The sequence below is a fragment of the Scheffersomyces stipitis genome, chromosome 2 (assembly GCF_000209165.1).
Source record: "Scheffersomyces stipitis CBS 6054 chromosome 2, complete sequence".
In the NCBI taxonomy this organism is placed as follows: domain Eukaryota; kingdom Fungi; phylum Ascomycota; class Pichiomycetes; order Serinales; family Debaryomycetaceae; genus Scheffersomyces; species Scheffersomyces stipitis.
The window spans coordinates 429513-448782 of record NC_009042.1 but is presented as its reverse complement, the minus strand read 5'-3'; the positions used below and the strand labels follow the sequence as shown (position 1 = coordinate 448782).

General features: G+C 41.1%; 8 protein-coding genes across 8 annotated transcripts; 4 read left to right on the top strand and 4 right to left on the bottom strand. All coding sequences in view use genetic code 12, as the record gives it.

Annotated features, from left to right (window-relative positions):
• Positions 1 to 438: 438 nt before the first annotated feature.
• On the bottom strand, positions 439 to 3114 carry NSP1 (Nucleoporin NSP1 (Nuclear pore protein NSP1) (Nucleoskeletal-like protein) (p110)). The gene is made up of 3 exons (XM_001382283.1): positions 1890 to 3114; positions 1698 to 1829; positions 439 to 1664 (listed from the first exon to the last, which is right to left on the bottom strand). Exons 1-3 carry the CDS (start codon positions 2800 to 2802, stop codon positions 526 to 528), a joined length of 2184 nt encoding a protein of 727 aa, XP_001382320.2. The 5' UTR covers positions 2803 to 3114; the 3' UTR covers positions 439 to 525.
• A 428-nt stretch (positions 3115 to 3542) lies between these two features.
• GPM1.1 (phosphoglycerate mutase) lies at positions 3543 to 4385 on the bottom strand. The gene has a single exon (XM_001382282.1). The coding sequence runs from the start codon at positions 4359 to 4361 to the stop codon at positions 3615 to 3617; it is 747 nt and encodes a 248-aa protein (XP_001382319.1). The 5' UTR covers positions 4362 to 4385; the 3' UTR covers positions 3543 to 3614.
• Positions 4386 to 5514: 1129 nt separating this feature from the next.
• PICST_34851 (predicted protein) lies at positions 5515 to 6279 on the bottom strand (the record flags this gene model as incomplete). The annotated part of the gene is made up of 1 exon (XM_001382281.1): positions 5515 to 6279. The coding sequence occupies one exon, from the start codon at positions 6277 to 6279 to the stop codon at positions 5515 to 5517; it is 765 nt and encodes a 254-aa protein (XP_001382318.2).
• A 193-nt stretch (positions 6280 to 6472) lies between these two features.
• AVT7 (Vacuolar amino acid transporter 7) lies at positions 6473 to 8353 on the bottom strand. Its single transcript, XM_001382280.1, has one exon. The coding sequence runs from the start codon at positions 8033 to 8035 to the stop codon at positions 6686 to 6688; it is 1350 nt and encodes a 449-aa protein (XP_001382317.2). The 5' UTR covers positions 8036 to 8353; the 3' UTR covers positions 6473 to 6685.
• A 1764-nt stretch (positions 8354 to 10117) lies between these two features.
• PICST_54431 (predicted protein) lies at positions 10118 to 11275 on the top strand (the record flags this gene model as incomplete). Its single annotated transcript, XM_001382811.1, has 1 exon — positions 10118 to 11275. The coding sequence occupies one exon, from the start codon at positions 10118 to 10120 to the stop codon at positions 11273 to 11275; it is 1158 nt and encodes a 385-aa protein (XP_001382848.2).
• A 292-nt stretch (positions 11276 to 11567) lies between these two features.
• Positions 11568 to 13583, top strand: PICST_34848 (predicted protein; the record flags this gene model as incomplete). The annotated part of the gene is made up of 2 exons (XM_001382810.1): positions 11568 to 13383; positions 13441 to 13583. 2 exons carry the CDS (start codon positions 11568 to 11570, stop codon positions 13581 to 13583), a joined length of 1959 nt encoding a protein of 652 aa, XP_001382847.2.
• Positions 13584 to 14305: 722 nt separating this feature from the next.
• PICST_66818 (hypothetical protein) lies at positions 14306 to 16264 on the top strand. The gene has a single exon (XM_001382809.1). It carries the CDS (start codon positions 14422 to 14424, stop codon positions 16150 to 16152), a length of 1731 nt encoding a protein of 576 aa, XP_001382846.2. The 5' UTR covers positions 14306 to 14421; the 3' UTR covers positions 16153 to 16264.
• A 572-nt stretch (positions 16265 to 16836) lies between these two features.
• Positions 16837 to 19143, top strand: AMD1 (AMP deaminase; the record flags this gene model as incomplete). The annotated part of the gene is made up of 1 exon (XM_001382808.1): positions 16837 to 19143. One exon carries the CDS (start codon positions 16837 to 16839, stop codon positions 19141 to 19143), a length of 2307 nt encoding a protein of 768 aa, XP_001382845.2.
• Between the last annotated feature and the right edge of the window lie 127 nt (positions 19144 to 19270).

The window sequence follows — 19270 nt, the reverse complement described above, 5'->3', positions numbered from 1 at the left end:
GCGAACCCCAACTTTTGACATATTATACCTGTATTAGGAAATGCATTATGTGGGGCAATTGAAGAGCCATGGTCCAATGACTTTGGGGGCTTCTATAATCCACTGTGGGTCCATATGATCTCTTCTGGTGTACTGTTCTTATTGTCTATGCTCTGCCGTGCTCTCTTCTCAGTTATCTTCTCGGTTATCTATCATGTAACTTTCTACTATTTTCTTCTATTTTTTACTGTACAATATTTTCTATCTGCAAGTTCGTGAATTCTACTTAAAATACGTTTCCATAGAACAGCCAAATACCAATCTCTTAAGTACCTGGCTGGAAAGTGAATGAGCTATTTTAGATTGTATAGGACTACCTACAATTTGCGTGCCATCTCCACTGTATCTAGCACTAAATTTTGCAAAGTAGCCAGTATATTACTCTTCCCCCATTTACTTGAGAACATTCTTCTTCTATGTATATATCTACTAATATAATATACCTACATTACACTATGTATCTACTATGCTATTGCATATTCTCTCCTAATGTGTCTTCTTAATATTATTGATCTTGTTGATCTTGGTCTTCAACTTCTCTTCGGTGTCTTCGATGTACTTCAAGTTGTCCAAATGCAAGTTCAACAACTTGACTATCTCTTCGATAGGATTTTCATCGCCGTTACCGGACTTGCTCTCAGAGGCGCTTCCATTTTGAGAACCATTTGCAGGTGCTGGAAGAGCAAACTCGTTGATGGAGTTCTTGGTAAAAACTTCACTGACAGCATTGATCTCGCTGATCAATGTCGATAAGTTGTCGCCCAAGTTGTCGAGTCTCTCGTCCAACAATTCAGCAGAATGGTATGCCTTCTCTCTTAACTTATCAGTGACACTTAGCGTGCTACTGTCCCCATTGTTGCCAGCTGAAGAGCCACCATCATCAGCACCAGATCCAGATCCACCAGCATCGGCAGAGTGATTGGTGATACTATTGCTGCTGGAATTTAATTCTATGTTGTTCAACAAGATATCGGCTTGTTGTTCATAGTTATCTAACACCTTTTCCAACTCATTCTGCTGGCTTTCTACAAACAACAAGTGTTGATCGATCTTACTCTGCAATGCTTCAGCTTCAATCGAATCCTGGTTCAATCTCAAGATCTCATCTCCACTCACAACTAATTGTTGGTCCCATTCTCTCACCTTGTCGGTGTATGTGTTAAAAATCTTGGACGTTCCAGCTAACTGTTTAGACCATTTTATGATAAGCTCGTCAAGAGTCTTGTTGTCAATCGACACTTCTATAGGCTGGATTTTGGTGGGCTTTAGACTTGGATCAATTGTAGTGGTGGCTGTGGTAGAAGTAGCGGTGCTACCTGTAACTTCAGTCTTTTTAGCATCAGTAGTTTCATCTGACTTTTTGGCACCAAGACTGAATCCTCCAGAAGGTCCAGCAGGAGCGGAATCCTTCTTTTCTTCATCTTTCTTAGTTCCAAAAGAGAAACCTCCAGTTGTTGATTTTTCACTGGTTTTGTTGTCGTCCTTCTGCTTGCCAAAAGAGAATCCTGAAGAGGTAGCCTTATCACTCTTTCCTTCATTATCCTTTGCTCCAAACGAAAATCCCAGAGTGGCTGGTTTGTCATCTTTTTTGGTTTCATCCTTCTTGGCGCCAAATGAAAACCCGCCTTGTGTAGAACTACTTCCCCCAAACAATCCACCAGCAGCTGGTTTATCATCTTTCTTTTCTTCAGATTTGGTTCCAAAAGAAAAACCACCTGCGGCAGCGGGAGCTGCAGAAGACGTACTACTAGCAAATAATCCACCAGAGGCAGGCTTGTCGTCTTTCTTCTCTTCGTCCTTATTACCACCAAATGAAAATCCCCCACCGGAAGAAGATGAAGAAGGAGCACTTCCACCGAATAAACCACCAGGAGCTGTCGTAGATTTGGCTGCACCACCAAAAGAAAAGGCAGGCTTCGAAGCTTCCGAATCTTTTTTAGTCTCATCTATAGTTGACGTTCCTAAAGCAAGTTTAGGAATATTAGAGTCGCTGCTGTTTAAGGTTGTACTAAACGACACTGCTGGTTTGTCTGAAGCAGCCGTCTTAGGTGCACCAAAGCTGAATGCTGGCTTCTCGCCTCCTTCAGCAGGTTTGGAACTGGCACCAAAAGTAGAGGATCCATCACCCAATTGAGGTGTAGAAGAAGTGGAGAACGGAGTTACAGAGCCCGTGGTCTTCTTTTCTTCTGGTTTCTGCCCAAAACTAAAACCAGTATTTCCTGTAGTTGTCGATGCCGAACTGAACAAAGCGCCAGAATCAGCAGCAGGTGTCGCAGGTTTGTCGTCTTTTTTACCAAACAAACCTCCCGAAGGTGCTAGAGTTGTAGACGTATTACTGTTGCTAGTTCCAAAGAGACTTCCACTAGCTGGAGGAGCGTTTGAAGCTTGTCCAAAAGGGGTGGAAGTGCCTGCGTTAGAAGATCCAAACAAGCCACCAGAAGGAGCAGCAGTGTTGTCCTTAGCAGAAGCTCCAAAAGCACTAGTAGAACCAGAGCCAGAAGTTCCAAAAGAGGGACCTGATGTTCCAAATGCGGGTGTAGAAGTGCCGCTACTGTTAAGGGAACCAAATCCCAGAGGCTTGGAGGCACCTGAGCCAAAACTAAAGGCTGGAGGTTTGGAAGCATCACCAGAAGTATTAGACGTGGAAGGAGCTCCAAAACTGAAGGCAGGTGGTTTCAGGGCTTCACCAGAGGTGTTGGAAGTGGATGGGTTTCCGAAACTGAAAGCAGGTGGTTTTTGTGGGTCGTTATTGGAACCAAACATATCTTAGGAGTATAAATGTGAATTCAATGAATAATGAATAACTAAATTATATTTTTTTTTGGCAATCCGCTACAACCGTAAATGATAATAGATGTTCTTCAATGAATTGATGAAGAAAACGATCAAGCGATTGAAATGTAATTGTGCTTGTTGAACAGATTCTTATACTATGTAAGATTTCTAGTGAACTACTTTTGAATCAAAGTATAGGAACTATCGTTAGAATCAGTAGGTTTTCTTCGATCTACCACTAACTGTGCTTTGTATGTGTGACAGACAAAGGCTGCAATACAATAGGTTGCTGTTCTTTTAATGTGTTTGGTTGAATCAAAGATGAAGATGCTGATTTATTTTCATTTTCTGATGCACTTGTTGGTACTTTTTTCGGTTGCGACAGTACAGCTAAGATGCCAGCCTGAAAGCTTAACTATGGAAGGATGAAAATGGAGAGAAATTATAATAGAGCGATAATACACAAATTGCAAAGGTACATATTGATATAAAATATCTAGGATTGAAGTATTTAATCAGTTCATTATTACTGAAGAACTGCTACTTATGAATTTTGTATGCTGAATGTGGCTTTCTTAGCTACGCAAATCGATGCGAATAAATACGAATACAGTATTCTGATTCACAATCCCTTCGCAACATTTACTTAGAGTGATTCTATTCAGCGTCGAAAAGAACTTCAATTGGCAGTCTTCAATGTTTTTCGCTGGAGATGATAAAGGAAATTTCAGTAGTAACCTCATATATTTGTCTACAAATCAATTATAGGTCTACATTCAACTCTCTACTAATTTGTCAGGTTACTTCTTGGTACCTTGGGCAGCAACGGCAGCAGCACCGGCAGCAGCAGCTTCTGGGTCCAAGTAGTAAGCTGGCTTGGTTGGTTGCAACTTTTCGTCCAATTCGTAAACCAATGGGATACCGGTTGGAATGTTCAAGCCAGCAATCTCTTCGTCGGAGATCTTGTCCAAGTGCTTGACCAAGGCTCTCAAGGAGTTACCGTGGGCAGCAATCAAGACGGTCTTGCCATCCAACAAGTCACCGGCAATTTCGTCTTGCCAGTATGGCAACAATCTGTCAATGACCAAAGCCAAGGATTCGGTCTTTGGCAAGACAGCTGGGTCGATTTCCTTGTATCTGACATCACCAAATTGCGAGAATTCAGAATCGTCTTCAATTGGTGGAGGTGGAACATCGAAAGATCTTCTCCAGGTCTGGAATTGTTCTTTACCGTAGGTTTCCAAGGTCTGGGCCTTGTCCTTTCCTTGCAAGGCACCGTAGTGTCTTTCGTTCAATCTCCACGATCTCTTGACAGGAATGTACAATTGGTCAGCAGACTCAAGAGCAATGTTGGCAGTCTGGATGGCTCTGGACAACTTGGAGGTGTACAAGATGTCAGCAACAATACCAGCTTCCTTCAACAATTCACCGGCTCTCTTGGCTTCCTTTTCACCAGTCTCAGATAAACGAACATCCACCCAACCTGTGAACAAGTTCTTTTCGTTCCATTCGGATTGACCGTGTCTGACTAAAACTAACTTTGGCATTGTAGTAAATGTAGGTTGTAATTGGCTAACAATTGAGGAAAAGAGTCAATTGAGGAAAAGAAGTTTTGGAAAAGTGAACAAGATTAAATCATCCTATAACTGTGGTGGAAATCGTCGAATCGCACCCTCGTTTCTCCCGGAACTGAGAAAGTGCGCATCACCAGAGGAATTTCGGGACTTCGGACTTCTCTGGGACGAAGCACGTGATAATGGATAATAGATGAATATAGTGGTATGATGGCAGAGAGGATGTGGTGGTGATGCTTAATATTCTATCAGGTAAAGAATCAGGGCAATGTGCTTTCGTATTTTGGCCCATTCTGTCAATTGGCACATTTCGGTGCTCACTTGCTCAATCGTATCTCCTACCATATAACATCTCAGTTCAATCGCACCACTTAATCTGAATTTTTCACTCTAGCATGATTATAACTTCGCTGGAATCTATTATCATAGATTTTAGTCCAGATTAGCACAGATTAAGCTCAATTGTTGCTTAACTAATCGATTACTCAACACCTACGATCATCTTTCTGACGGAACTAAACTGTTCATTTAAGTTACCGCATTGTTAAATAGCATCTAATTTTAATGTAGTTTAGAGTATGTCGTTTCTCCATACGAGCACAGACTCTCACATTGTTCTTTGCAATCTCATATTGTCAGAAGATCATAACATTCAGATGCCTATACATTCTCTACGTCTTCGTTTAATAATATAGAGTGCTTCATGTTTCCGTCGTATCTCTCTTAACCGTTTTGTGCTAACCTTCTTCCACTTCTTCATAGCGTGTGTAGTTCCCAGGGCAGCTCGTAACAGTATCATCAGGAGCTAACCGGGACTTCTTCGCGTCATTTGACACACCGTGAAATCAGGAGATCGTTTCGTCATTACCAGTAGAGACGACGTCCCGCATACATCACAATTGCAAAATGAACCATACACGCATAGAACTTTCTACTTATGTGGGATATTTGTTTCGATGCCATGTCAAGAAGATTTCGTTGTCTTCTGATTGTCTGAATATATGTGCTTCATCAACACATTTCATAATCTTAATCTTGTTTGAATTGTAATCTTTGACCTCTTGCTTGTAGATGACTAGCATCATTTTGAGAGTGCCATCTGTCAATTTTGTCTGTCTTTATATTTCTAACTTCCAAATTCAAATCCATTGGAGTACTCGACTTTTGTCAAGTTTTTGTGATCGGCAGGGTTTGCTGCCAGCTCGTACAAAGTAATCACTGGCTCTCTGTTCAATTCAGTGTACTCACCTCTGAGCTCTATATAATGCAAATGGCTCTCCTCTTCTTCGTCTTCATCGTAGATGTTTTCAATAAACACTGACAACTGCTGGACTCCCGTGAAGATGTGACGTGGCAAGTAATGCTCTACAAACTCGTTGTCATTTTCTACAGATTCCGGGATTTCTTCATTTCCGTCGTCGTTGTACAACACTCCGATGCGAGGATGAGTTATGACAAATGTCGGCTTTTTTGTCTCGACGTTGTCGAAGTCGATATTCGAATCGTTCTTGAAAAGTTTTATGGTTTTCGGACAGAATTTGTCACCGTTAGTTCTCAAGATCAAGGAGAATATCTTAGCTGAAGCATTGAGAAAGGGTATATTGATGATAAGTTGAGCGTCGCAGTCGGACTTGACAACTGGTTTCAAGCGGTATCTTTCTTCCGGGCGTCTGAACAACTTAGCAGCCTCGTCAGGAGGATTTGCCATGTTCAAAGCTGTTACTTTAGTGGTGTCTATCTTGGAAAGCAACGATTGCGAAGCGTTTGTTGGAATAGGAGCAATGTGCTGGTGACCATCATCACCATGGCTGTGGCTGTGACTGTGGCCATCATCATCTCCATCATGTCCACCATGGCTGTGAGAGTGGAAATGCTCTTGCTCACACGACATTGGATTTAGAGAAGAAAAAGAAAGGGAAAGAAGCTGGAAGAAATAATTATAGATGTTTTAGTTTTAGAAGTAGTGATTTATTTGATTTTGTGGAGATTATTTTTTAGCACGTCAATATTTTCAGTGAGTAGATTTCTCAGATAAATATTAGACGACTTTAAGAATTCCTAAGCTCTATTTACGATATTGCTGGTTTAGAATCGCCAATTCATACTATTTATATGGGTCCCATATATAAAAATATTATATGTACTGTAGTCTCGGCGTTCGTTCAATTGGCCTGGTGAATTTTATTGAACCAATCAATCTAAACTGTAAACCCCTAAGGCTTCTAGTCTTCTGTCTGTAGATTCTTTTGTCTCTTCTTCTGTGTTTTCTGTCTTTCAGTAAGTAGCCTCCCTCATTTCTAAACCTGGTTCAAGAATAAGCTGGTGTACAAACACAACACCATCACCACAAAGCCCCATATGGTCAAAGCCAAAGAAAGGTTCTTGAAAACAGTCTCAAGAATGCTAGGGTCGTCCAGCTCAGAGCCAATCAACTTGTAACCGAACAAACCTGGCAAAATAAACGAGATGGCCGTCGATCCAGTGGCTCCTACAATGGCCAACACCAACGCAAACGATGTGATACTAATGGCAAGTGTGTAACCGGCAAACAACAAGATGGTAGTGATAACAACAAAAGTTTTGTGAGAGAACGGCACAATGTGAGATTCTTTCTTTGCAGCCGCTGTCTCCAACGATTCTTGGCTGGGGTCACTGCCTAACAAGGTAGAGCTCTCTGTAGCAGAAGTTGTAAGAGTAGCATTTATGTCTTCATGACCATGAAATACGTTAATTTTGGTCCAGTAGAATATGTTGTTAACAGAGATTCTAGCTGGGTGGATCATCAAGGGGAATGAGAAGATCACCATGAAGACAATACAGAATCGTCCCAAGGCAGTAGTCCATCCATCAGCGTACAGCAAAATTACGTTACCATTTACGTTATCACCAAATGTAAGATATCCGGTGATACCGACTAAGATGAAGAAACCCGATGAGATGAGAATGGCGTTATTTACAAGACGTGTAAGACTGGACAACGACTTATCTCCGGCTTCATTTACGATGGAAAACATGTTCTGGTGGCCAGTGAAAGCAAACACGATAATCGAAAACGTACTGAACACACCAGAAACATTGGGAGGCATCAAGGTAATATTGCCCTTGAGTTCTTGAGGAACATCACCAATGAAGAAGTGGCTGACGACAAGAATCGACATATAGAGAATAGCCACCAATCCGAGCACAGAGGTGTACTTCAACGAGTCTAAGTTCTTGAGAAACGAAAGGGGAACACACACAAGTGTCGAAACCAAGATCCAGAATGTTCTGTAGTTGCCTGGGTCTATATAAGGAACGTAAGTGACGATGGTTGGGGTTATGTCTCCGATTAAAACCAAGTACGACAAGGCGCAGCCAAAACATTGAACGGCAATAGCAATGTCAAACACTACAGACAAACTGGGGTAAGTCACCGAACACAAGTTGAAAAAAGTAGCATGTCCTGTTGGTACGTATTTGGAGGTGTAGGCTTGAAGAAAGAGCCCGTAGCCTGATGTGAAGGCTGCTAGGAGAATAATGAGAACTCCCGCAACAAGACCATCAGTGGAAAATGCGAGAGGCATTGAAAGCAAGCCTGCTCCAATGATGGTTTTCACCAATGAAATGGAAGATGATATGGTGGAAGCACCTTGGTCGACGGAGGGCATTTTATTATGATATTTGTGTTAATCTCAAGGGATGTTATGTGTCTGTGTTGTCTACGATATGTCTATTAGATGTCAATGGTCTGGACAGCTATAAGTATAGGAATGGGATAGATAGTGCAAGATGATATAGGCTTATACAAATTCTTGGTTTGCTATTATGTTATGTCTGCTGTGTCTATAGGATATCTGATGACTTGTCAAGTACGGGTAAATCAGCAGCGCAAACGTGAAATGTTTCACACAGTAAAAGACAACAAGTATATTTGGATCTTGTTATAGTCTTTTCCACTCTCCTTATACTAGAAGGTAAAGAAGAATTGTATAGAAATTTCCACAATTCAGAAGAAGGATAACTAATCAGAAATACAAATTGGTATGGCGCAAATGAACGTTATGGCGCAAAGTTTATGCAGTGGGGAACTTTTCTTTTTCGCAAGTCACAGAAATGGAGAACAGCATAGAAGCTCTGGCGTCTGGAAAAGCCAAGGAGATGTAGCCAAAATTCCGAAGTTAAGTATGTTCATTCCACAGCTTTCTGTAAAAGAAAATGTGGAGAAACTTGCTCCTTTTTGATGGAAAATCGTCAGAGTTATTCGGGTGTTGTCTGATTTTGACTTCTATGGCGCGGCTATATATTTGCGTTATTCTCTGGTGGTTGCGAAAAGTGAAAAAATAATTTGTACAACTCTTCGTTTCAATTAAAATCTTAACATGATTATAGCCTATGACGAAAATAAGAAGGAAATGAAGCAAAAGAAGTGTGAAATTCAAGAGCAAATTATAAGGATTTCATGGAAATGGTATTTTCGAAAGGAGCCGTGTGAGGTCTGAAATAGGGATATTTGTCAACTTTTTCTACAAATTTGTTGAATTTCATTTACAATATATATTTACAGTTAGAATTGATCTAAATACCAGAGTTTAGATAGTTGCAATCTTCACACACCCAAATACCTCAATGTCTCTTTTCATCCAATAAGAGGAAACATGCTGTAAAGCAATATTTGTTATATAAATAGATTTGCTCCTAACTACTCTAGGCTGATTTGTATAACAAACCCCTTTGAGCAGAACATAACAGCAACGCTCTAATTCCCTTATATCATCTGAGTACGTCATTTTGACTAGCCACATGGTCCAATGATCCCATAGATTCGCTGCCAACAGTCATAGCCTACTTTTTTATTAATCTGATAAGACCGACTCCAAAACCGATATTATCAGGAATATTTCCTAATCGGTACACGCATATCTGTAAGCAATTTCTAATTCCACACATCTGAACAGAGCTTACAATCTCTGAGAAACCATAGAGGCTCACAATATAATCGGCCCGAGAGACCGTCTAGATGGTATTTCGAACAAATACTTCTTTTGGTATTGCCTTGGCTACACTGCAGGGTGGAAAATTGTTTCAGTAAGTTCTACTTACACTATTACATAGCAAATTTACGATAAAACACCTTTCAAACATACCTCGAACAACCAATGTTTCTAGTTTCCTTCAGAAAACAATTCTATTGAAATCATGCTAGTTCGATAACCATCTGTCGCTCCAGGCCCATCCCAGTATCGTAAATCGTAATTCGTAAATCAGTAATACTAGCCAGTGGAGAGCTTGGAATACTGCCTGCACACAATTCCTCCACCGGGGAACTCCTTATCCAGTCATTCCTGAAAATAGCACAATAAATCCCACTGTTGCTTCCAACGAAAAAGGGGAAGACCATCAGTTTTGATTGAGATCATCCATTTTCTTAGGCAAACCAGTTATAGCAACGTAATACCACTCGAAAAGACGTGTGTGATCTTTTCTACTTTTGATTGGCGAATTTTTCATTCTCCATCTCTTCTCCTCCAGACTATTGTCTCACAACAGTTCCAAGTGGCTGGAAAACGACAATTTCAAATAGATCTGGAACAAAGCACATAGTCTTGATAATCTATTGCTACTACTACTAATACTGTTACCATTACTCAATATCAATAAATAGTACTGCTACTATTAATAGTCTTGATATTTCTACTACCACATAATACTAACTAGTTATACTATTGTACTATTAATACTATTATATCGACATGTCATCGGACGGAGAATTCACAAGAACCCAAATCTTTGGCACGGTCTTTGAAATAACCAACAGATACACCGACTTGAACCCCGTGGGCATGGGAGCATTTGGTTTGGTGTGTTCTGCAGTGGACAAGTTGACGGGCCAGAACGTCGCCGTCAAGAAGATCATGAAGCCGTTTCTGACATCGGTGTTGGCCAAGAGAACTTATAGAGAGTTGAAGTTGTTGAAACACTTGAAGCACGAGAACTTGATCACGTTGGACGACATCTTCTTATCGCCGCTTGAAGACATCTACTTCGTCAACGAGTTACAAGGAACAGACTTACACCGGTTGTTGACGTCGAGACCGTTGGAAAAGCAGTTCATTCAATACTTTACCTACCAGATCTTGCGGGGGTTGAAGTATATCCATTCGGCCGGTGTGATTCATCGTGATTTGAAGCCTTCGAACATCTTGATCAATGAAAACTGTGACTTGAAGATCTGTGACTTTGGCTTGGCCAGAATCCAGGATCCTCAGATGACCGGATATGTGTCTACAAGATATTACCGTGCACCGGAAATCATGTTGACGTGGCAGAAGTACGACACCGAAGTCGATTTATGGTCTGTGGGCTGTATTTTGGCAGAGATGATCGAAGGAAAGCCATTGTTTCCGGGCAAAGACCACGTCCACCAGTTCTCTATCATCACGGAATTATTGGGATCGCCTCCACCAGACGTCATTGATACCATTTGTTCTGAAAACACCCTCAGATTCGTACAATCGTTGCCCCACAGAGATCCTATTCCGTTCAATGAAAGATTCGCACAATGTACCCATGTAGAGCCAGAAGCTATTGACTTGTTAGCCAAGATGCTTATTTTTGACCCCAAGAAGAGAATTAGTGCTGCTTCCGCTTTAACTCATCCATACATGGAACCTTACCATGATCCTACCGATGAGCCTATTTGTGAAACCAAGTTTGACTGGAGTTTCAACGATGCTGACTTGCCTGTAGACACATGGAGAGTGATGATGTACAGCGAGATTCTAGATTTTCACCAGATAGGTGGTGTAGGAGAAGAAGCTGGTCAGAGTGTAACTCAAGAAGAAATAGCCCATATTCAGCAGGACGGCATTCAGGCCCCACAACAACCCCAGGAACAGCAAGTAGAATAGAGAAGACATAATTATTCAATTGTACCATATTAAATTTAGCTGTTCGCGATCTTGTAGAGAGATAGCGAACATTATGACTATTGTAGATACAATATACAGAAAATCACATCATTGATAGAGGACTCTCTTCTAGAAAAGAATTGACTTAATGGTGTAGTTTGGATATACTATTTCTATAATTGATTTTTACTAGAGAGTGTGCAACTTGGTGCGGAAAAAAGTACGTAATATATTAGATATTTTGAATATTGAAAAACTGTTCCCTGCTATTTGCGATTGTCATCCCTACAACATGACAAGCAGCTCGTTGAGACATAGCATCGACAAGTTCCACGAGTATGTCAAACCCGAGTATGTCAAGAAGGTGAATGAGTCACTATCAGTTTCTCTCACGTTTATTGAGGATTCGCAGCCCGATCAGACTATCCAGGAGTCAACAACATGTGAATGTTTAATCAGTTTCCACAACGTTGATGAAAGAGGCATTACTGTCAATGAAACTGATGAGTCATCATTGCGTCAGACTGAATCAAACGACTCTGGCTGGTTTGGAGGCTTTTTTGGCACAAACTCAAATAGTTCCGACTCACGATTGTTAGTTAACAGGACGTCTAGTGAGAATGAGGACTTGACTATATTTCTTGGATATATCCAGGTGGTTGGCTATGTAGTGCTTAATTACAAGTTTGGGCTTAATAGTTCAACTTCGGCCATTGATTCTGGCAAAAGTGCCCACTGGTGGGAGAATAAGGATTACATCTACAACTATAAAGATGCCGATGGAGAAGACGGCCAGTATGAAGATGAAAAAGCAGAGAAATTGGACCAAGTACCCTATATAAAAGAAAATTTGGCTCATCCACTAGTTGTTGGTGGAAAATTGGGTGGGGTCAGTGATTTAATTGTAGAGCATGGAAAGTCTTCTAATCACTGGATAGACGAAAAGGCTTTGTACTACGTCCACGATCTTTTGTACCCTTTCAATTCTCGGGGACCTCCCAATTTCAATCAAAATGCAGATCTTGACGGTACTGCTGAGATCAAGATACCTGTCAAGGAGTTGTCAGACTCCATCATACCATTCTATTCTACTTCGCAATCACTTCTTTTCACAGACTTACATATCCCACCAAAGTCGACAAAGACATTCCATATTAAGTTCCCCAGATCGACCGACTTACCTCCCACATACAATGCCAGGCTGACCGGACCAGTTTGTGACCAGGGATTGGTCAGCATCAAGTACTCTCTAATTGTAAGTCTTCTGCAAAGTTCTGGATCCAGTATGGATTCGCGTTCCATTTACTTTCCGCTTAGCATCAAGGGCGAGAGAATAGGTTCGAACGAGAGATACATGCAACGGGACTACTTCGAATCGAAAAGTAAGATAGATAAGAATTGGCAAGTAGAGGTCATAGAGGAAGAAGAAGCCATAGAACCACCCGTAGTGGGTAATGTTTCAGAGTCTCTTGAAACCAGAGAGGCATTCTTCGAAGACATTTCAAAATTGATCAAATCGGATTTGTACAATATGCCAAAAATGTCCACGAACGAGAGAAAGAAGAGTATCCATTCGTTAGAGTCCTGGGTGGATGATGTACCTGTAGATGGGAAATATGTTCCACAGCTTCCGAGCCATTTGAAGACTCAGTTCCAGCTCAGAGTGAACAATAATCAGCTTTGCCAAATTAGTTTATCGCGTCCATATTATCATGTAGGAGAAGACATAAACTTCATCTTGGACATCAACCCCGAAGAACATAGTCTCTCTACAAAGGTAGTGGGGTTCATTGCACATTTGGAAGCTCATGAAATTTTCCACACAAACCACTCCAGTGCTCCACAGGGCAAAGAGAACTCAGAAGCATTTACGAATACCTACCGAGTTTCAGGCAACATCAAGTACAATACATTTATGCCCTCCCTTGCAAATTCCATATTGCCAGATTCAGAACAGAGGCGAACTTTGATCAATGGATCGATAAATATACCCAGACATTTATCCCAGCAATTCCAGAGCTCCAGTTTCATGGATCTAAAATACTTCATAGTGTTCAAGTTTAATTTGAACCAGTTCTCAGAATTGCTGGAAGAGGTTAACGAAGAAGGTAATGGGACCGAGGCGAACGGAACCACCGGCCACAACCCAACTGAACTTGTAGAAGAATCAGCCGATGTCGAGGCAAGCCTACTTACTACTTCAAGTATAGTGCCTACGGATTCTGTACGCACCAAAATCGACGCCTTCAGGGCGAATAACTTTGGCACAGAGTTAAGGTTCAGACTTCCCCTATACGTACTACCATAGAAGTACATAAGCAAGTGTACAAAAATCAAAGCCATCCTTCAAACTCCTTGTATTGTAGAACCTTCTTACCCCAGTATGTATGTTTATGCCCGAAGAGTCGGCAAAAGCATAGAGTTGAAATTGCCTAGGCGCCCACTTTGCAGCAACAAATATCGATCAATTCTCTGTAATAGGTAATGTACATTCAATGACAAGTACTGAATGTGAAAACCAACGAACCAAAGCTTACACAAGCCTTAAGTTGCAGCCCATAGTGGATAAATTGTGTGTTAGTCACATGAGCAGGGCTTATATACCACAACTTCAGCAATAGGTAGGTTGAACTTTGAAACTTTTAGCCAAAATTTCCTAAATAGGTTGGCATATAGATGCCTAAACTTACAAAGCATTGGTGGTCTATTTGGAGTCTCCTTTCTCAAACGGAACATATTGTTCTTGAAGTGGGACAAGCCATATTCCCGTTTTGGGAAGTTGCACAAAATTCCCTGTTTGGGACAAGAAATGAAAAAAAACTGTACAGAAACAATAGACTGCGAAAAATTAGGCTGAGATCCTTAACTAACTCTAAGGAACAAAACATAGTAATTATGCGGCACATTATTGACTGAAATCTCAAGGATACTCTCTTTGGAGAAGTTTTGCCCGATACTTGAAATATAAATACATTTGAGCTGCCGGCTTGATAGCCTGAAAGACTTGTCAGATGTTTTTCTTGCATTTCAATTTCTTGGTTTATACTGTTCCAGTTTCTTCATACCTTCGTTTCCACTCCCTAATTCCTACGAATTGTACATTAATATCCACGAAGACGTAGTGTTCTTATTTATTATATTCCAATATGAGATTATCTACCGTTGCAGCAGCGCTTTTCACTGCCACCACTTTGGTGTCAGCCCAACCACAAATCGATCAAGTATTTGAACCGGAAGTAGGCAACTACGAAAGAGAGCTTACCGTCGTCCAAGCCCTCAAGCTTGAAGAGAGGTCTGCCATAGGTGACGTTGTTGACGACTTATTGAACAGTATCAACTTCTCGAAGATTGTCAGCTCTATTGATTTCGAGAGTATCTCGGGCTGGGCCAACAACTTGTTAACTGAAAATGACAATGTTAAGTACCTTGACGACATCTTGATAGGCTTGAAAGACACTGGTCTTCTCCCAGAGGCCGTTGTTTTCTTAGTTACTAACAACTTTACGAGAAACATTGTTGGAGAAGTTGTTGTTGATGCCTTGCCACTTGTTCTTGAACTCAACATCACACCAGTTCTCGTTGCTTTGGACAGATCTGGCTTGTTATACGGCATTATTTCAGGTGTCATTGAAGACCCAGACACTCTTCCATCTATTGTTGACATTGCTAAAAAGTTCCTCGCAACTGGAACTGTCACCTGGAGTGAAGTGTGGAACATTCTTGAAGCCGCAATTGGTAAGTTGTTTGGTTCCTCATCGTCGTCTAAGACTACTGCTCCTGCTGCTGCAGTTGTACCATCTGCTACAACCAAAGCTGCTGTTACTAAAGCTACTACTGCCGCTACTCAAGCAACAGCCAATGTTGGTACAGTATCTGGTTTGGACGTTGTAGCCAGCCTTGCAACTGTCATCTATCCAAACGGAGCCCCATCAGCAGCTGCTAGTGTGAACACAGCTGCTACTGTTAGCTCTGGTACTAATGATGCTACCATTTCTTACTTGGAATCTATCTACGGCGGCAGTGGTTCTTCTGCTAAGAGAGAATACATTAAGAATGCCAGAAGACAATTCTATGAAAAGGCCAACACTCTTGTCAACCACCCTCGTGACAATGTATACGAAGTATTGGCCAGAAGAGACAATGTTGAAGACTTGTTGACCACTGTGTTTGCATCAGTTCAAAGATCTGGTTTAGTTACTGAACTCGTACACCAACTTCTTACTGACGACCGTTTCCAAGATGTCGTTGTCCTTTTGCTTGAAGGTGTATTCAACAATCTTGCTGACACTATCACGAATCTTGATGTTGGCCAAACCATTGAGACTCTTAAGCCTCTTGTAGACTCATTATACAACTCCGGTGTATTGGGTAACCTCTTAGAAGAAGCTCTTAGTGACTCGAACCTAAAGACTGCATTGTTCAACGACGTCAAGGATGTTTTGGCTGCTGTTTTCGGAGGCTTGTTTGGTGGATCATCTACTACTTCTCCTGTAGCTGTTGCTCCTGTTTCTTCTGCTCTGCCTGCTACTGGTTCCGGAACCACGGCTGCTGGCACCACAGCTGCAGGCACCACAGCTGCTCAAACAACTGCTAAACCTGTCACTACTGGTACCGGCATTACCAGCACTTCTGCATTCTTAGCTCAAATTGACTCTCTTATCAATGATGTTGCTACGACTCTTCAGACTTCGACCACCGGTGTTGTCAATGCTGATGTAATCAAGGCTGTTTCTTCCAACGACACTGTCAAGACTAATGTTACAACCACATCTACGGCTACTGGATCTTCAGGTGCTCAAGGTCTTGTTGCATCGTCAGGCTCCAAAGTGTGGTCTGCCATTCTTGGAGCAGGTATGGTGTCATTCATGCTCATTTAATCTCTCTAGATAATCCTTAATTTATACCTGAGGGATTTTGCACCCAAAATCACTCGTTAAAATTTCTTCTCGTTATAGTTTCTTTTGATAATTTCACATATTTATGGAAAAATGACATGCAAAATTGTCGGTCTAATGTAGCAGTAGTAGACTGTCTAGAGGGAAAACACAGAGTAATCTTCTAATACAATTAGGAGAACCTATCTTGAACGGTTAAGATATATCAATTTTCATGTACAACAAACTTTTGTCCATATCTAATTATAAAAATACACAATTTCAAAATGGAGCAATTAAGCGAGTTGTATTAAAGAGTAATCCCAATTTCTACTATATCGTTCTTCTTATTGTCAAATGTCATATTGTCAAAATCATTATCTCTTCAGTATGGCTCGCCCATTTGTGCCATTTCCATATTGCGCTTTGTACTGTACAAAAAACTAGAACGCATGGCTTCGGACTCACCTCGAGATGCAATGCCAATAGGGCACTATTCTTTTATAGCGACAATTGAAAAAGACACCGATTGAGAGTTAGGAACGCAACGTCCTCTTTGAGAAACCGGAAGTAATACACTCGTTGATTATTGTTACTTTTTCTTTTCTCGACTTTTTTTCGTGTTCCTTTTCATAAATCTCAAATCCCTCTTTTCTGGATCTTGAATTTCCTTGTTTCACTTTCAGTATGCCTTTCTCCATGGATTTCCACAAGGGCAACCATCTTGAAGATCACGATCTTTACTCTCATGATGAAGTCGATGCTGACGACGAATTTGAGCATCACCACTTCAACAATGACAGTGACGATGACTTGCTGAAATCTTATACTTCTACCCACTTTTCAACTACTGAAGATAGATTCATCAAGGACCACGACTTGAAGGTCAAAGCGTTTGAAGCTCTCCATAACTTTAATACTGGCAATTCTGGTGCCAAAGTCGAAGGTTTCCAAGTTCCAGGTAGTCCCCTGACTTCCATCAAGAGAAGGCAATCTATTATTGAGTTACCCCAAACTGTTCAAAATACAATTCCATACTCCAATGGGGCCCCCTCCAGCTTAACTAGCCAATTCGCCCAGAGGAATCTTCATTCAAATGCACTTCCTGAGGAGTTTCCTTCGGATGAGTTGATTGAATTGTACCAAAACGTTAAACTTTGTCTTGATCTCAGACACAAATATTTGGCCAACTCCTTGCAGAACGATGAGATGGACAACCCCAAGAACAAAGAAGGCTGGAATATCTATCCACCTCCTCCAAAACCGACCTACAAGTCCAAGAACAAGTTCAATCAGCTTCCCGGAGCTCAGAATGAGACGGAAGAAGAGTTCGAATTTGCAAAATGTATAATTCCAGGACCTCTGGATCAGTATGAGTTCACTTTCAACGAAGAAGATGTATACCAGGTCGTAGATAAAACTACAGGTGAAACAATTTCCCAGGTCCCAACCTTGAACGACTACTACAGTGACTTGAATAACATAATCAAAATGTCGTCTGATGGCCCTACCAAGTCGTTTGCGTTCAAGAGGTTGCAATACTTGGAAGCAAAATGGAACATGTACTCATTACTTAACGACTTCGAGGAAAGCAAAAAGTCAAAACGGAATCCACATAGAGACTTCTACAATGTCCGTAAAGTAGACACACATATCCACCATTCTGCTTGTATGAACCAGAAGCATTTGTTACGTTTCATAAAGTACAAGTTGAAAACCCTGCCTGACGAACAGGTGATCTTCAGAGACGGCAAGGTGTTGACTTTGGCACAAGTATTTGAATCCTTGAGATTATCTGCTTACGACTTATCCATCGATACGTTGGATATGCATGCTCATACCGATTCATTCCATAGATTTGATAAGTTCAACTTGAAGTACAACCCGATTGGAGAATCGAGATTGAGAGAAATTTTCTTAAAAACCGATAACTTCATCCAGGGAAGATATCTAGCTGAGCTCACCAAGCAGGTATTTGACGATCTTGAAGGATCCAAGTACCAGATGGTGGAGTTAAGAATTTCTATCTACGGAAGATCTATCGATGAGTGGGACAAGCTTGCCAGCTGGATTGTGGATAACAAATTGTTTTCGCACAACGTGCGTTGGTTGATCCAAGTTCCTAGATTGTACGACTTATACAAGAAAAACGGCAATGTCAAAACATTCAACGACATCTTGAAGAACCTCTTCCATCCCTTGTACGAAGTCACTATTAACCCGCAATCACATCCTAAATTACATGTTTTCTTGCAGAGAGTAATTGGTTTTGATTCTGTAGACGATGAATCAAAGAACGAAAGACCTTTGCAAGCAAAGAGGTTCCCCCCAGCCTCAAGTTGGGACAGTACTACCAACCCTCCCTACTCTTACTACTTGTACTACATCCATGCCAATTTGACACCTTTGAACAAATTGAGACAGAAGTTGAATTTCAACACGTTTGTTTTAAGGCCACATTGTGGGGAAGCTGGTGATCCTGAGCATTTGATAAGTGCCTTCTTAACTTCCCATTCGATTTCGCACGGAATCTTGTTGAGAAAGATTCCCTTCATCCAGTATTTGTATTACTTGGACCAAATCGGGTTGGCCATGTCCCCCTTGTCCAACAACGCATTGTTCTTGACATACGACAAGAATCCGTTCCATAACTTCTTCAGAAAGGGGTTGAATGTGTCGTTATCTACTGACGACCCTCTTCAGTTCTCCTACACCAAGGAGCCGTTGATTGAAGAGTATTCTGTGGCTGCGCAGATCTACAAATTGTCTAGTGTGGATATGTGTGAATTGGCTTATAATTCAGTCAGACAGTCAGGCTGGGAAGCTCTGATTAAGAAACATTGGTTAGGTAAGAGGTACCAATTGGGTGGTATGGCAGGGCACGACATAGAAAAGACCAATGTTCCAGATATCAGAGTGGGCTACAGAGAAGATACGTTGAAGAGCGAACTAGAATTAGTGAACTACTATACGAACATGAAGAAGCTGGCCTAGAGTTATATGGGTTGTATCACTAGGCATAAGTTAGAATGTTTTCTTTCTATTGACTATATTGTACTTCAGTATTATGAAAATTTATAACAGTTGTGTGTGTGTTGTTTGTCTAAAGTCAAAGTGTTTA